Source organism: Oncorhynchus masou, chromosome 8 (assembly GCF_036934945.1).
Source record: "Oncorhynchus masou masou isolate Uvic2021 chromosome 8, UVic_Omas_1.1, whole genome shotgun sequence".
NCBI lineage: Eukaryota > Metazoa > Chordata > Actinopteri > Salmoniformes > Salmonidae > Oncorhynchus > Oncorhynchus masou.
In genome coordinates this window covers 31,801,965-31,817,886 of record NC_088219.1, presented here as the reverse complement: position 1 = coordinate 31,817,886, position 15,922 = coordinate 31,801,965, and the positions used below count along the sequence as shown (strand labels likewise).

General features: G+C 40.8%; 1 protein-coding gene across 5 annotated transcripts in view; it reads right to left on the bottom strand.

The window, feature by feature from the left end:
• Nucleotides 1–15,922, bottom strand: part of LOC135544531 (F-BAR domain only protein 2-like) — a 112,550-nt gene that overhangs the window by 32,138 nt on the left and 64,490 nt on the right. For 4 of the 5 annotated variants that reach the window (XM_064972208.1, XM_064972210.1, XM_064972211.1 and 1 more), the window contains exons 9-17: nucleotides 14,283–14,327; nucleotides 13,885–13,957; nucleotides 13,246–13,270; nucleotides 12,861–12,917; nucleotides 12,714–12,774; nucleotides 12,311–12,486; nucleotides 6,062–6,086; nucleotides 1,426–1,468; nucleotides 1,146–1,225 (exon numbers count right to left, since the gene is read on the bottom strand). In XM_064972208.1, coding sequence (XP_064828280.1) covers nucleotides 1,146–1,225; nucleotides 1,426–1,468; nucleotides 6,062–6,086; nucleotides 12,311–12,486; nucleotides 12,714–12,774; nucleotides 12,861–12,917; nucleotides 13,246–13,270; nucleotides 13,885–13,957; nucleotides 14,283–14,327 — 585 coding nt within the window. The remainder of the gene's footprint in view (nucleotides 1–1,145; nucleotides 1,226–1,425; nucleotides 1,469–6,061; nucleotides 6,087–12,310; nucleotides 12,487–12,713; nucleotides 12,775–12,860; nucleotides 12,918–13,245; nucleotides 13,271–13,884; nucleotides 13,958–14,282; nucleotides 14,328–15,922) is intronic. The other variant, XM_064972209.1, reaches the window with a different exon arrangement.

The window sequence follows — 15,922 nt, the reverse complement described above, 5'->3', positions numbered from 1 at the left end:
TCACCCACCTACACAAAATACCCCATAATGAAAGGTCTAAAAACATTTTTAACACAAAATATATATAGTGACTCCCTTCTTGACAGCAGAGAGAAACATTTATGTTTTAAAGTTAATTTATTGCAATTCTACACATTTTGCCTTGGGGCTTGCAGATAAATGTGTTGTTTTAAAGCACGTTTCATGCAATTCTACTCATTTTGCCATGGGGTGGAGAGATATCTTTGCAGTTTTAAAGATAAATTCTTGCAATTCCACACATTTTGCCAAAATCAAAATGGGGGCACCCTGGGGGTCAGGGCTCCTGGGCATATGCGCTACATGCCCGGTGGGTATCGGATATAATTTCTAGACTAACTGGCTAGACTAACTTACTAATCTAAAACTTGTTAGCTGACATGGCTAATTGAGTGACTGTTAGTGACTGACATGACAAGAGAAAAACTGCTGATGCACAAGCACATTTTTTAATTGCACGTTGTGCATTCTACTATTCTGATAAGTTCAGACCTCGACTGAGATCATAAAAAAATATATACAAGGGCCTCCCGAGTGGCGCAGTGGTCTAAGGCGACTGGGAGACCCATGCAGCGGCGCACAATTGGCCCAGCTTCGTCCGGGTTCGAGGAGGGTTTGGCCGGCAGAGATGTCCATGTCCCATCGCGCACTAGTGACTCCTGTGGGGGGCCCGGACGCAGTCCACGCTGACACGGTCGCCATGTGTACGGTGTTTTCTCCAACACATTGGTGCGGCTGGCTTCCAGGTTAAGTGGGCATTGTGTCAAGGAAGCAATGCGGCTTGGTTGGTTGTGTTTCGGGGGACGCACAGCTCTCGACCTTCACCCCTCCCGAGTCCGTACGGGAGTTGCAGCGATGAGACAAGACTGTAACTACCAATTGGATACCACGAAATTGGGGAGAAAAAGGGGGTAAAAAGTATAAAAAAAATACAAATATTAAATAAATAAATGTATTCACACACACACACACACACACACACACACACACACACACACACACACACACACACACACACACACACACACACACACACACACACAGGAACCCCACGGTTGGCACCGAACTCGCCCAGCCACCCACAGGAAACTCTGTTTATACAGCTCTGGAAAAACATGGTGGCTTACCTGTCGATGAGGAGGAGCCTCCCAGGGTCGGGCCAAAAGGATCCAGAGAGAGAAGGTCATTATTGAAAGCAGGCCTACTGCTGAGAGAGCGACAGAGAGCAAGAGAGAGAGCGAGCGCGGGACAGGGGGAAGGGAGAGGTAGGGATAGAAAGAGACATGGAAATTAGAGCAATTACTAAACAGTGAGAGAAGGGCACTAAAGGGTGTCAGTCAAGGAGCTTTTACTGTGAGTGTTTCTGAGCTCATTTTTAACTGTGAAAGTTAAGGGACATCAACTTACTCGTTGAAAGACGCTGGAATCCTGGTCTTTCCCAACTCATCGCCTGGTTGAGGAAAGAACATACAAATTACAAACTTAACCTCGGCACACACACACACACACACACACACACACACACACACACAAGGTTACATAGGTGCAGAGGAAAACCCTGTCTCATACATACCCAACCAGACACGCACATAAAACACACACTGCAGAGAGCCCATGTTAAAGGACAGGGCTGCAGTGCTCTGCGTGGCTCAAACTAGAATGTGTGTTTAGGTGCTATGTGAAGCAGAGGTTTCCCACCAGCAAGACATTCCTTGGACACATACAGTGCCTTGCGAAAGTATTCGGCCCCCTTGAACTTTGCGACCTTTTGCCACATTTCAGGCTTCAAACAAAGATATAAAACTGTATTTTTTTGTGAAGAATCAACAACAAGTGGGACACAATCATGAAGTGGAACGACATTTATTGGATATTTCAAACTTCTTTAACAAATCAAAAACTGAAAAATTGGGCGTGCAAAATGATTCAGCCCCCTTAAGTTAATACTTTGTAACGCCACCTTTTGCTGCGATTACAGCTGTAAGTCGCTTGGGGTATGTCTCTATCAGTTTTGCACATCGAGAGACTGAAATTTTTTCCCATTCCTCCTTGCAAAACAGCTCGAGCTCAGTGAGGTTGGATGGAGAGCCTTTGTGAACAGCAGTTTTCAGTTCTTTCCACAGATTCTCGATTGGATTCAGGTCTGGACTTTGACTTGGCCATTCTAACACCTGGATATGTTTATTTTTGAACCATTCCATTGTAGATTTTGCTTTATGTTTTGGATCATTGTCTTGTTGGAAGACAAATCTCCGTCCCAGTCTCAGGTCTTTTGCAGACTCCATCAGGTTTTCTTCCAGAATGGTCCTGTATTTGGCTCCATCCATCTTCCCATCAATTTTAACCATCTTCCCTGTCCCTGCTGAAGAAAAGCAGGCCCAAACCATGATGCTGCCACCACCATGTTTGACAGTGGGGATGGTTGTGTTCAGGGTGAGGAGCTGTGTTGCTTTTACGCCAAACATAACGTTTTGCATTGTTGCCAAAAAGTTCAATTTTGGTTTCATCTGACCAGAGCACCTTCTTCCACATGTTTGGTGTGTCTCCCAGGTGGCTTGTGGCAAACTTTAAACAACACTTTTTATGGATATCTTTAAGAAATGGCTTTCTTCTTGCCACTCTTCCATAAAGGCCAGATTTGTGCAATATATGACTGATTGTTGTCCTATGGACAGAGTCTCCCACCTCAGCTGTAGATCTCTGCAGTTCATCCAGAGTGATCATGGACCTCGTGGCTGCATCTCTGATCAGTCTTCTCCTTGTATGAGCTGAAAGTTTAGAGGGACGGACAGGTCTTGGTAGATTTGCAGTGGTCTGATACTCCTTCCATTTCAATATTATCGCTTGCACAGTGCTCCTTGGGATGTTTAAAGCTTGGGAAATCTTTTTGTATCCAAATCCGGCTTTAAACTTCTTCACAACAGTATCTCGGACCTGCCTGGTGTGTTCCTTGTTCTTCATGATGCTCTCTGCGCTTTTAACGGACCTCTGAGGCTATCACAGTGCAGGTGCATTTATACGGAGACTTGATTACACACAGGTGGATTGTATTTATCATCATTAGTCATTTAGGTCAACATTGGATCATTCAGAGATCCTCACTGAACTTCTGGAGAGAGTTTGCTGCACTGAAAGTAAAGGGGCTGAATAATTTTGCACGCCCAATTGTTCAGTTTTTGATTTGTAAAAAAAGTTTGAAATATCCAATAAATGTTGTTCCACTTCATGATTGTGTCCCACTTGTTGTTGATTCTTCACAAAAAAATACAGTTTTATATCTTTATGTTTGAAGCCTGAAATGTGGCAAAAGGTCGCAAAGTTCAAGGGGGCCGAATACTTTCGCAAGGCACTGTATTTGTTCAGATCTACATCAAACTACTTAAACTTACGTGTATCCTCTCTAAGACCATGGCAAATATAGCCACAAAGCCGCATATCCATAGTGTTAGCAAAGCTCTAGCTTTAACTAGAATATTCTAGTTTTGAAGAATTTCTAATAGCATTGTTATGTTATTATGTTCGTTTTAGCTGTAGAGAACAGAATAAGCCAAGGTACTGTATGGTCCTCTAGCCTAGGCTGTGGCAGTTGGACTGAGGTGGAGGTCAGGAGGACTACCTGGCATGGTGTGTGGTGGTGGGAGGTCAAACTAACTAGAGAGGTACATAGTACTCACCTGGCATCTGAAAGCCTAACCCTGGGGTGGAATACACTCCTAAAAGCCCCGAGCACGTGTAGAACACATGGCTATCAATTGCTTATCTCTACCAAATAATACCCAGTAACAGTCTTAAGGATTGAACTATCACTCTTAAACTCTATCAAAAAGTTGGAGGATTAGCCTTAACTCTATCAAATGGATAAAATACTTTAAAACTATAACTTGATATGATGGAAATATGAATAAAGGGGTCATAAAGTGATGTTATTTAAACCTTCAGAAAGTATTCATATCACATTCAAAATTGATTAGTTTCTCACCCATTTACACAAAATAGCCCATAATGAAAAAGTGAAAACATGTTTTCAGAAAATGTTGCTAATTTATTGAAAATTAAATACAGAAATATCTCACACCGAGTCAATAATTTGTAGAAGCACCTTTGGCAGCTATTACAGCTTTGAGTTGTCTGGGGTATGTCTATATCAAGCATTTCACTACACTCGCATTAGCATCTGCTAACCATGTGTATGTGACCAATAAAATTTGATTTGATCAGTTTGCACATCTGGATTTGAAGATTTTCTCCCATTCTTGCCTGCAGATTTTTTCAAGCTCTGTTAAGTTAGTTGGGGAGTGGCAGTGAACAGCAATCTTCAAGTCTTTCCACAGATTTTCTGGGCTTTGGCTGGGTCACTCACATTCTTGTTCTGAAGTCATTCCAGCATTGCTTTGGCTGTATGTTTGGGTTCATTGTCCTGTTGGAAACTAAATCTTTGCCCTAGTCTAAGGTATTTTGCACTCTGAACCAGGTTCTCAAAGGATTTGCCTGTATTTGGCTCCATTCACTGTTCCCCCTATTATGTTTATAATTTAGTAGATGCTCTATCCTAACCTGTCTCCCAGTTCTGCTGCTGAAAATAATCCCCATAGGATGATGCTGCCACCACGCTTCACAGTAGGGATGGTATTAGACAGCTATGCCTGTTTTTTTTCACTTTGCATTCAGTCCAAAGAGTTAAATTTTTGTCTCATCAGACCACAGAATCCATTGCCTTATGCTTTCAGAGTCTTTGACGTGCATTTTTGCAAACTCCTGGCGTGCTGACATGTGCCTTTTTCATAGGAGTGGCTTCCATCTTGCCACTCTCCCATATGGCCCAGAATGGTGAAGTGCTATACTGTTGTCCTTCTAGCAGGTTCTCCCATCTCAGCCAAGGAATTATGTAGTTCTGTCAGAGTGGTCATTGGGTTCTTGGTCACCTCCCTGACCAAGGTTGTTCTTTCGCCGTTGCTCAGTTTGGTCGGACGGGCCAGCTCTAGCAGGGTCTGGGTAGTTCCATATTTTTTCAATTGCTCTTGGAGATTTTCACAACTCAATAAATTGTTTCATACCCTTCCCCAGATATATCTAGGAGATCTACAGCCAGTCCTTGGACTTCATTGTGTAGTTTCTGCTTTGACATGCACTGTCAACTGTGGTACCTTATATAGGCAGGTGTGTTTCTTTATAAATCATGTCCAAACAATTGAATTGGCCACAGGTGGACTTCAATCAAGTTGTAAGGATTATCAAAAGAAATTGGATGCACCTGAGCTCAATTTGGAGTGTCATAGAAAAGGGGCGTGAATACTTATGTAAATGAGATTTCTGTATTTCATTTTTTTTAAAGAAGAAAAAAAAGAACACATTTCTAAGAATATGTTTTCACTTTGTCATTATGGGGTATTGTTTGTAGATGGGTGAGATATTTAAAAATATATTTATAACATTTTGAATTCAGGCTGTAACAACAAAATGTGGACTAAGTCAAGGGGTTTGAACAATGTATACAGTACATGTATAGTGTGTATAAATAATGTACTTAATATATTATTCTTTCCTCATTCTTCACTCGCTAACCCCCTCTAATACTTCATAGTGAGTTCACAGTTTGAGACTACGTGACTTGTTGCATTCCTCCATAGAAAATTAATTAACTTATTCAAGCACTAATTTGTCCAAGCAGAAAATCAAACGTAGGAAAATATACAAAATTGTTGCCAAAGCGCAGGAGAAAAAATATAATTTCTGACATGCAAAACAGAAACAAGCAATTAAGCAATTCATCTTACTCGTAGCTTAGAGGGGGAATGGAAGTCATTTCTCAAATACACACATAAAAAACAAACTATGTTTACTTTCGCTGGGGATGTGTTGGTTTTGGCGAGGTCGCTAGGATTTTGAAAAAAAAAAAAAGAACGAACCTCTTCAAAAATGACAGAGCTAAGAAAAATGAAGTTGAAAAGTCAAATGGTAGCCCCCCTGGTCGCAGCCACAGAAGAGGAGGAAAGAGAGAGAGCGACAGAATCACAGAGAGAGGAGTGTAAAATAGAATACTCACTGGATTGATTCCTTCGCATCTGACCCTGAGAATATAAACACACTAATTACCTACAGCACAGATAAGTTACACACACTGAACTTCAGCCCTCATTCTCCACAAAAAAAAAAAAAGACTCCCTAGCAAATCCAGAACAAACCAAAGATCAGGGAGAGTACATTTGAAGTAGATACCGTAACGTGTGTAAAACATGTTTGTATCTGGAATGTGCTTGAAAAGCATCCGTACTTAGATGTCATTATCACAGACTATAAATGATTTTAAGACGTGGCTTAAGTACTGCCTAGCCTTAGGACAGATATTGAGCAGAGCAGGTGTCAATTCACTTTTGCCTGTTTACAGGGACTGAAACTAGACCTACTTAAAATGACAGCAAAGTTCCTCAATGTATTGCTCTTCAAGAATCAACACTTGAGTAATAACTTACTTTCTGAATTATACTTCCTAAAAACAGAGATGTGTGGTACAGGCTATATTTATCAGTGGTGACACGGTACTCGCAAGACCCCAAAATTATCCCAAACGGTTAAGAGTATACACTGAGTATACAAAACATTAAGAACACCTTCCTAATATTGATTTGAATGCCCCCTTTCCCCTTCAGAACAGCCTCAATTTGTCGGGGCACGGACTCTACAAGGTGTCGAAAGCGTTCTTTAGGGTTGTTGGCCCATGTTGACTCCACAGTTGTGTCAAGTTGGCTGGATGTCCTTTGGGTGGTGGACCATTCTTGATACACCTGGGAGACTGTTGAGTGTGAAAAACCCAGCAGCGTTGCAGTTCTTGACACTAACTGGTGCACCTGGCACCTATTACCATACCCTGTTCAAAGGCACATTGTGTAAATCTTTTGTCTTGCCCATTCTTCCTCTGAATGGCACACATACACAATCCATGTCTCAACTGTCTCAAGGCTTAAAAATCCATCTTTAACATGTCTCCTCCCCTTCATCTACCTTCTATACTGATTGCAAAGGATTTAACAAGTGACATGTATAAGGGATCATAGCTTTCACCTGGATTCACCTGGTCAGTCTGTCATGGAAAGAGCAGGTGTCCTTAATGTTTTGTACACTGTGTAATTGATACATGGAAACTTTATTAACTTTTTTTCACACCAGTGTTAAAAGACAATAAATCACGGGATTAAGCCTCAAACACACATAACACATTAAACCCTGGGGGAAGGATTCAGCTGCACAGAACAGACAGGACAGTACCTAACCCTGCACTGTGATCAATCAGGTACTACACACAGAGGAAGAGACAGACAGACCGACACTGCTAGTCTAGCTCCCTAAAAGAGGACATAAACCAGTTGTCGTGGCAACCAACAGAAGATCTGCATGTACTTTTGTGTGACCCAATGGAAACTAAGACCATCAATCCCAATAAAGCCTTTATTGACACACTGAAAAAGATAAGGAGAGGGAAAAAGGGAAGAGGGAGAAGAAGAGAACCAGAAGGGGGTTTAGAGGGACGCAGCTAAAGCGTTAAACCACCATAGCGCTGTGAGGTTAGGGTTTAGTCCCACAGGCACTAAGCAGCAAATGGGTTCAATCACAGCTGTAGCCAGCAACAGAACTCCACACACACACACACACACACACACACACACACACACACACACACACACACACACACACACACACACACACACACACACACACACACACACACACACACACACACACCTTATCAAGACTTCTATACACAGGCACACAAAAAGCACAGAAGTGTACCGGGAGAAAGACGAACAGCAACGAATGGGGAGGAAGAAGGAAAAGGAAAGTGTCTTCAATAATTCACACCAGATGATGCAATGTTAGTCTCGTCACCTAGATTTTTTTAACTTAAGAACTTTGAGCACAGAACATTTCCTTCAACATTAAAGTGGGGAAAAAATGGCGAAGAGATTTAAAGGAGGTATCGATAAAAGAGAAAACATGGAGGGAATAGTCCAGTATTTAGCTGAAAGACAAAGTAGAAAAAAAATAAACAGTAGGTTGCTGTTTTCTGTCGTTGGACTGAGAAAATATTATTTGTTACGAACCAAGTCAGAGGTTCAGGCCGTGGAAAAGCCATAGAATGTTTTTCCTCAAGATACTCCTTATTGCTTAGAAAATATCAATAAATTATCCATAAATTTTGGAATTTTCGCCAAAGTGGAATCACTCTGTTTAAAACAAACTGTATGAATAAAACATACCTGGAAAAACATTTCTACACACTTTGCCACATTTAATGGGCGACTAAACCCTATAAAGTGTGCATAAATAATCACATACAAGTAATGTCCAAACCAAGAAGCAAAATGACCCTAATAAAACAAGAGCGCAAAAGACCAATAGAGAGAGAGATAAAGAGAGCGTGGCAGAGTGAAAGAGAAAATGATAGAGAGAGATTCCGTGACAGTTGTTTAGTGAGCAGTAGGACTCCTCTCGCTGATATGGGTAGAGGGGGGGGGGACTCACACGACCTCTTTTAGACTCAGCACACTGAGCGAGCCCCCTACCGGACACAAACACGCACATAGTAGTGAAGTTTAATGGCAGGTGCTAATTCCAACCTGAGCTGGCAGGTAGAGAAAGACAGAGAGAGAGAGACAGAGGCTCAGACATTGAGAGATTTTATGGCTAGTCAGTTAAGGTTGAACGGAAAGCTCAACTCCAGGCAGAAAGGTCAAAGGTCAGGTCAGGCTTTGCGTGCAGTGCAGCTCTGACAGTCTCTGCATGCCAGCGCCTCCTATCCCATGCCATGCCATGCCATGATGTGACAAGCAGGGTGAAGTGGTGTGTGTTTGTCTACTGACTCTACTGTGTAACACCACGCAACTAACTATACAGAAGCGGCATCCCTGCTGCCGTCTAAGCCGGGGGGGGGGGGGTGGGGGTTCTACTAAGCTAGATGGAATTGTTTTAAGAAAGTCATACCAAGGAATATTTAGCTCTTTGATTTTGAATTTTAAGACTCTTTGAAGTATTAAAAGATATATACAAAAACATTTGATTAAAATGATGTTTGGCCTTGCTGCTATTAGCCCATTGAATAACAGATTCACCAAAAAACAGATTCACCAAAAATCTAAAAAAGGAAGTAAGTTCTGAAGTGACTGTCCAATATCTGAGAGATGGAAGAAAGATCAGGAAACGTTTATTTAAAAAAAATGTATTTAACCTTTCCACGCATGAGTTCCAAATATCTCTAACGGTTGTACTCAGCGTGAGTTTTTCTTTTTATGTGCGTGATGTCAGAATGCACTCACTGTTCCAAAATGTGATTGTTACGCAACAGGACAGTTCACCCACACTGCATTCAAACCAAGGCACGCTGCCTGCTAATTATCTATAGGCTACGCTTCAACTGACCAATTTCAAATGATTTTCTAACAAGTTTTATTTTCTAACAACAGTTTGAATTGAGGTGTGTTCCACCTCCTCATTAATTCACATAGAAGTAGCCCATTTCACTGTTGAGGAAAATTTACCTTTGAGGTTTTACTGAGCCGGACAAACTTCTCTCTTCGACAAGAGATCAAGCACAAACTTTTTCCTCCCTGGCACATTTTCCGGCTGGCACCCGCATTGCTTTCACTACTAATAAATAACTTTGGACGTGTGCGTTCCTATCAAAGTGCCTTATTACGTTATCATTATATTTTCTGAACATTGTGTTGACGTTTCTTCTGTAGCACACTGTATGAATGTATGGAGCATAATGTGTATACTGTTTTATTCACATATTTTCAAGTACTAGTGACAAGTCATGCATTCCGATTTTGCATAGATTGTAATGGACACATATTGTATGATGTGTGTAAAATACTTTTTTGAAGGTTGTACTGATTATGATGAGCTAATGCTAAGTTAATTGCCAGCTATGTGTAGTGCCATGTTTACAATGCAATCTGGCCAAAGATGATATAACAAAATGAGGTGAAAGGATGGTTCACTCAACTTTCGAGTAAACTGAATGAATGATGGAAGTGAATGATGGTAGACGACACACCCCCTTCCACATGCATACTGTAAACAGACCCAACTCATCTTGTAACTTCTAATCTTTGGTTGACACGAAAAAACAAACATGGCAGCGAACACAACTACACATTGTCTGATAACTTCAGATAAAAAATGTAAAAAAATAAGTGGTTTACTCAGTTATTTCGATCACTGGTGAAGTTACCTGTGGTGTGATGAATTGTAAATAGTAATTGTTATTAGCTAATTCATATTATGGTTTCTGTCACTAGAGAGTTAGCTAAATATGACCGCCTGTGTTAGGTCACTCTTTCCCCAGCGCTACGACTAATTGTGTTATGCTGTCGCTACTTCTGTGAATGTCTGAACATTGCATCCAAAAATAAACGGCGCACAGTGAGGACACAACGTTGTAAAGACTGTCTGCGCAAAATGTTTCTGTGAAAAAAACAGTATGGCCAGCTCAAACACTGACTGTTGCGTCAATCGTAAGTGGACGTTCTAAATAAGCGTTCTAATCACACCGGTTTGAGCGTACAAACACACGTCAAAGTGTTAACCCTTTATTTTTGGCACTAAACAGTCTAAGCTATATGGAATTGTTTTAAGAATGCTATACCAAAGATCATGTTGCTATTAGCCCATACAAATGCACTGAATAACAGATTCACTACATGTAACAACAGATAGCCCCCCCTAAAAAATCTAAAGGAAGTTTGTTCTGAAGTGTCTGACCTATATCTGAGAGATAAAAGAAAGATCAGGAAACATAAAAAAAAAAAAAAAAACATATATTTAACCCCTTACAGTCTCCATATATAAACACACTACTTCCATTTTTTTTTTTTAACTGGAACCCGGGAGACCTTCAGATGAGTCTCGTCAGGCCTGTGGGCATCGTCGAGAAAAATAACTGATACGTTGTGATAGGTACAACTGATACGCACCTTTCCACAGAGGGGTATAGTGTGTAGCCCAAACTGTTTGGACGCTACAGAAAGAAGTTGACAGATCGGCAGGACTGACTTCTGACAAGTCCCAAGACGCTTGTGGGGTAGGGGTCATAAAGTACGGAGAACACCACCTCTAGCTCTATCTTTCAACACAGATGGAGAAGTGTGACATCGGGAGATGGGGTGAAAAAAAACAGGTATCTCTAGTGACTCATCTTAGAGAAAAGAGACAATGGTCCAAACAGGAAGAACGGAATACCTCAGGAACGACTTTCAAATATGAATGATACAGTGACTGTCTAATAATGTTTGTCTGCAGGAGAGCTTTTTGATAAGTACCCGTTTCCCAGAACTTCCAGGTGAAATACAATGTACTGTTGCCCCCTAGTGTTAGAGAGGAGATGGGACAGACAGACGGACAGACGGACAGAAACTGTACTGCTCCTCAGACAGGCAATAATACTAAGGTCAGTGAATGGGTCCAGATGAAGTGTACAGAGGAAACATCTTATGGAGGCAGGTAGGATACAGATCAGAATAAATTTGATTTGTATGTACATGCCTTAAGTGATAATGGTAGTACTGTATATTACTTTCTTGGTCTTAAAATTGTAGGATATAGGATCTCCTTTATCCCAAATCTCTTTCTTGGTCTTTTCAAAGTATTCAAATATGGAGGACTCCTTCATTATTGACTGATATATAATCAAATGGCCACCCGGGCTATTTACATTGACACCCCCCCCCCCCCTCCTGTCTTTACACTGCTGCTACTCACTGTTTATTATCTATGCATTGTCACTTTACCCCTACCTACATATACAAACTACCTCGACTAACCTGTACCCCCGCACATTGACTCGGTACAGCCACGTTATTGTTATTTTATTGTGCTACTTTTGATTTATTTTTAACTTTATTTAGTAAATATTTTCTTAATTCTATTTCTTGAACTGGATTGTTGGTTAAGGGGTTATAAGTAAGCATTTCACGGTAAGGTCTGCACCTGTTGTCTTCGCCGCATGTGACAAATAAAACGTGATCACAATATATTGTAATATATAATAATATCACCATTAAGCAAATGCTTTTATCCAAAGCAACTTAGCCATACGTGCATACATTTTACCTACGGGTGGTCCCAGGTTTCGAACCCACTATTCTGACATTGCAAGCACCATGCTGCTCTACCAACTGAGCTACAGAAGACCAAAACGTTTGTGACTGTCTACAATATGAGTGTGGAATCTCTGACAGAACTGTGGAGCAACAGGCTTCTATCAAATTAAGTTGTAAAGACTACAGAATTGACGTACCGTGGTTGGTGGCGACAGGCTGATGTTTCCGATGGAGGCCTTGAGTTCGTCGATGGTAGCTCGGCTCTGGTGCGTCCCGTTGTTGGGCGCCACCGGCTTGATCTCCACGCGGAACTTCCTGGGTTCATCCTCATCCTCCGAGTCACTCGATGAATAGAACGAGTTCTCTTTGGCATGTGGAACACACGGTTATGGAGCAGAACAGATCATAACACACAGCCAGACTGATTAGTGGCTCTATGGCAATATAGTGGCTTCATGGGGATACAGTAACATGAAACTAACAGTTACATCTTATTGAATGCATATTAGAATGGGATCGGTGCAAGAAGGAATGATAAGATGCGTTTGAATACAAAGAGTTTTTGAACAGTGTAAAGCATTGAGGAGTGTTGGAGGATATCATTTTCGTTGCGGTCTTCCGGTCTGATACAGAAGCCATCTTCGTCAACCGTGGGGACATTCTAGAAGAGACACAACAAAATATTGGGTCATTTAATGCACATAACTTGCTGTGGTATTTTGCTGTTAGTGTGTGTGTGACACTCACAGCGTTCTGGAAGTCTATGGTGCCATAGTACCCAGGAGGAGCTCCGTTGGCATTATTCTACAGCCCAGGGAAGAAGAGAGAGGGACAGGCAGAGAGTGAGAGAGGCAGAGAGCGAGAGAGGGACAGGCAGAGAGTGAGAGAGGCAGAGAGCGAGAGAGGGGGAGAGAGTGAGAGAGGCAGAGAGCGAGAGAGGATTACTATAACTTCAACAAATTTCATTACTTTGACAATTTCTACAATAATTGACAAATGTTTGCAATATTATTGCATGATGACAACACTACAAAATAATTCACTAGTATAATAACACAGTATCATACATACTATTGAATTAATGTCATTCAAATAAATTCAATTTTAAAGTATGTAACTAAAAGGTACTCACAGCAGCTTCAACTTCTGTCGACTCCCTGAGAACATGCCAAAAGAAACAACCAAGAGTAGTTTCATACTCATAAAAAAGCCATGGTCATAAAAGTTAAACATTTTATCATGGAGTCCAACGAAGTTAAAGGAGTATCATCTATCAGGACACCAAACCTAGGTTACATGAGTATTTGATTATTTGTTATTTAAATTAATATTTTCTGTGTATTTTTCAAATAATCAACTACTTCTATTGGAAGTATTTAAACGTATTTTCTAATCATATCCTATAAATAGCCTACTATTTCAAAGAGTTTTCATTACTTATTTCAAATACTATTTTCAAATACATGGGAGTGTATTTGAGTCTGCGCATGAGCATTTTCAAATTCTATCTGAATACATATTTCGAAACGTATATGTGAAACTACTTGAGATATTTGAAATAGTCGAACCTGGGTCTGCAGGACACCACCATTAAAAAGCAAGATCATTTGAATTTATCTTGGATAATTTGAAACAGAATCATTCAGTTAAAAGCCATCCCATCCTATTCCCAGACAGTGGAAAGTACATAACTAACAGTATAAAAAACAACTTGATAAAACAACTTGATAAATACTTTTCAAAGTGTAAAAAGTAGAAACTGTACACTCACGTGGAGTCTGTGTCCTTGTTGTCTTTCCGGCGGCCAGGGAACGCATATGTTTTTCTCTTTCTGGGTTTGGCTCCTAGAAACAAACCAAAAGAGTGCGTGTGAGACTTGAACAAATGTATTTGTTTTGACAAACATGAGTGACAAACTCCAAACTGAAAAAAAGTGATAAATCATCAACTTTTAGAAACACTCATAATTCTTCAGATTTATCACAATTGAGCTGGGAAGAGGTCGGACAACTTAAAACATCTAGACTTTAAGTGTTACCACTTATTTGCAAAATATAAAGTCTGACTTTTCACATTTATTTCAGATTTTCATCCAGTTCTCAGGTTGGTTTGCTTGTTTCATTGAGGTGGGAATAGACTATAGAAAAGCAGAGTGTGTGTGAGACTTACCTTCAGTGGCGATGGCAGTGTTGCACTCCTCAAACTCAATAGGACCTGATAAGACAGAAACAATCATTTAGGTTCATTTGGCATTCAGAGGGGCTGCAGTGGCTCACAGGTCTGCTTACCCACATCCTGACCCACACATGCAGTCAGAGCCGGTCCTAGCCTTTTAGGGGAACGAAGTGAAATACGTTTAAGAGTTAATTTCCAGCGATTTTATGCATTTTGCCATGGGGCGTAGAGAAAACGTGGTAGTTTTAAAGAAAGTTTGCTGCAATTCTACACATTTTGCCATGGGGCGGAGAGAATATTTAGCAATTTTATTACTGATTTCACGCAATTTTAACCATTTTTGCCAAGGGTTGGGGAGAAATGTTTGAAGTTTTGAATAATGAATAATCGCGTCTCTAGAGTCTCCTGATAAGACAGAAACAATAAGGTTAATTTGGCATTTAAGAGGTGAATGCAGGGCTGTGACGGTCATGGAATTTTGGATGACAGTAACTGTCCAGCCAAATGACCGCTGTCATTGTAATAACCAGCAAAACATATATTTTATAAACGCACATTTTCTCCTCTCTGGACTACATGTGCTGACAAAGAGATATAATTAATAGGCGGCAGGGTAGCCTAGTGGTTAGAGCGTTGGACTAGTAACCGGAAGGTTGCAAGTTCAAACCCCCGACCTGAGTGGGCAGTTAACCCACTGTTCCTAGGCAGTCATTGAAAAATAAGAATTTGTTCTTAACTGACTTGCCTAGTAAAATAAAGGTAAAAAATAAATAAATAAATAAATAGAATGGGCATCCTCATTCAAGTCAATGATGGCAAAACGGGTAGACTAGCGGTCATTGCGAGTGTACCCATAGGAAGTAAAAGCAGGAAGTGCACCCATCAATGTGCCGTGATTTGTGGATTAAACTCAACTGACATAAAAATTAAAAAGAAATCCATTGCATGAGCCACATCAGTTAACATCATTTGAATTAACATTCTACAACACCATGAAAATTATTACATGACAATACCAGGCAGCCATTGCAAGTGTACACAAGTTTACCAGTCAAATTGGCAGGTTTAGAACGTCCATGCCCTGCTGCTACATTGTGGGAGGTGTTGCCTAGGCAACCGACTCATTTGCTACAACAACTTGCTTGTTTTCGCAAGTAGCAACAAAGTTTCAATAAGTTGTTAAGAGTCCATGTTACCGCAGAAACGGACTCAACTGAATGAATGCCAGGCTGTCCGCTATTCAGTCAGGAGTTTGCTCCACAAAAACAATTTAAGCGGTTAAATTGTATTTTCATAACAGTCTTCTTCCATAACCGTCGGTCACATGGTTATATGGTAGTTGTGCGAGCCCGAGGTGAATGACCCTCTGCTGGAAGTGTTGTGAATGTTGCGCACGCACACACAGCTTGGCAGGAACAGACAGCATCCGGTCAGATACACACACACACACACACTGTAAATTGTCCATGCTGATCCTAGAGGGCAGACAGTGTCCTGAGCTGCCCTTCTCGTAAGTGAGAGCACACGCACACACTAAAACACACAGAGCTTGTGAGTTGGCTCCATCTCAGTCTTCACAAACCAATGATAATGCATATAGTAACAATTCATTAAGTAGACATGTTTTTTTTAAA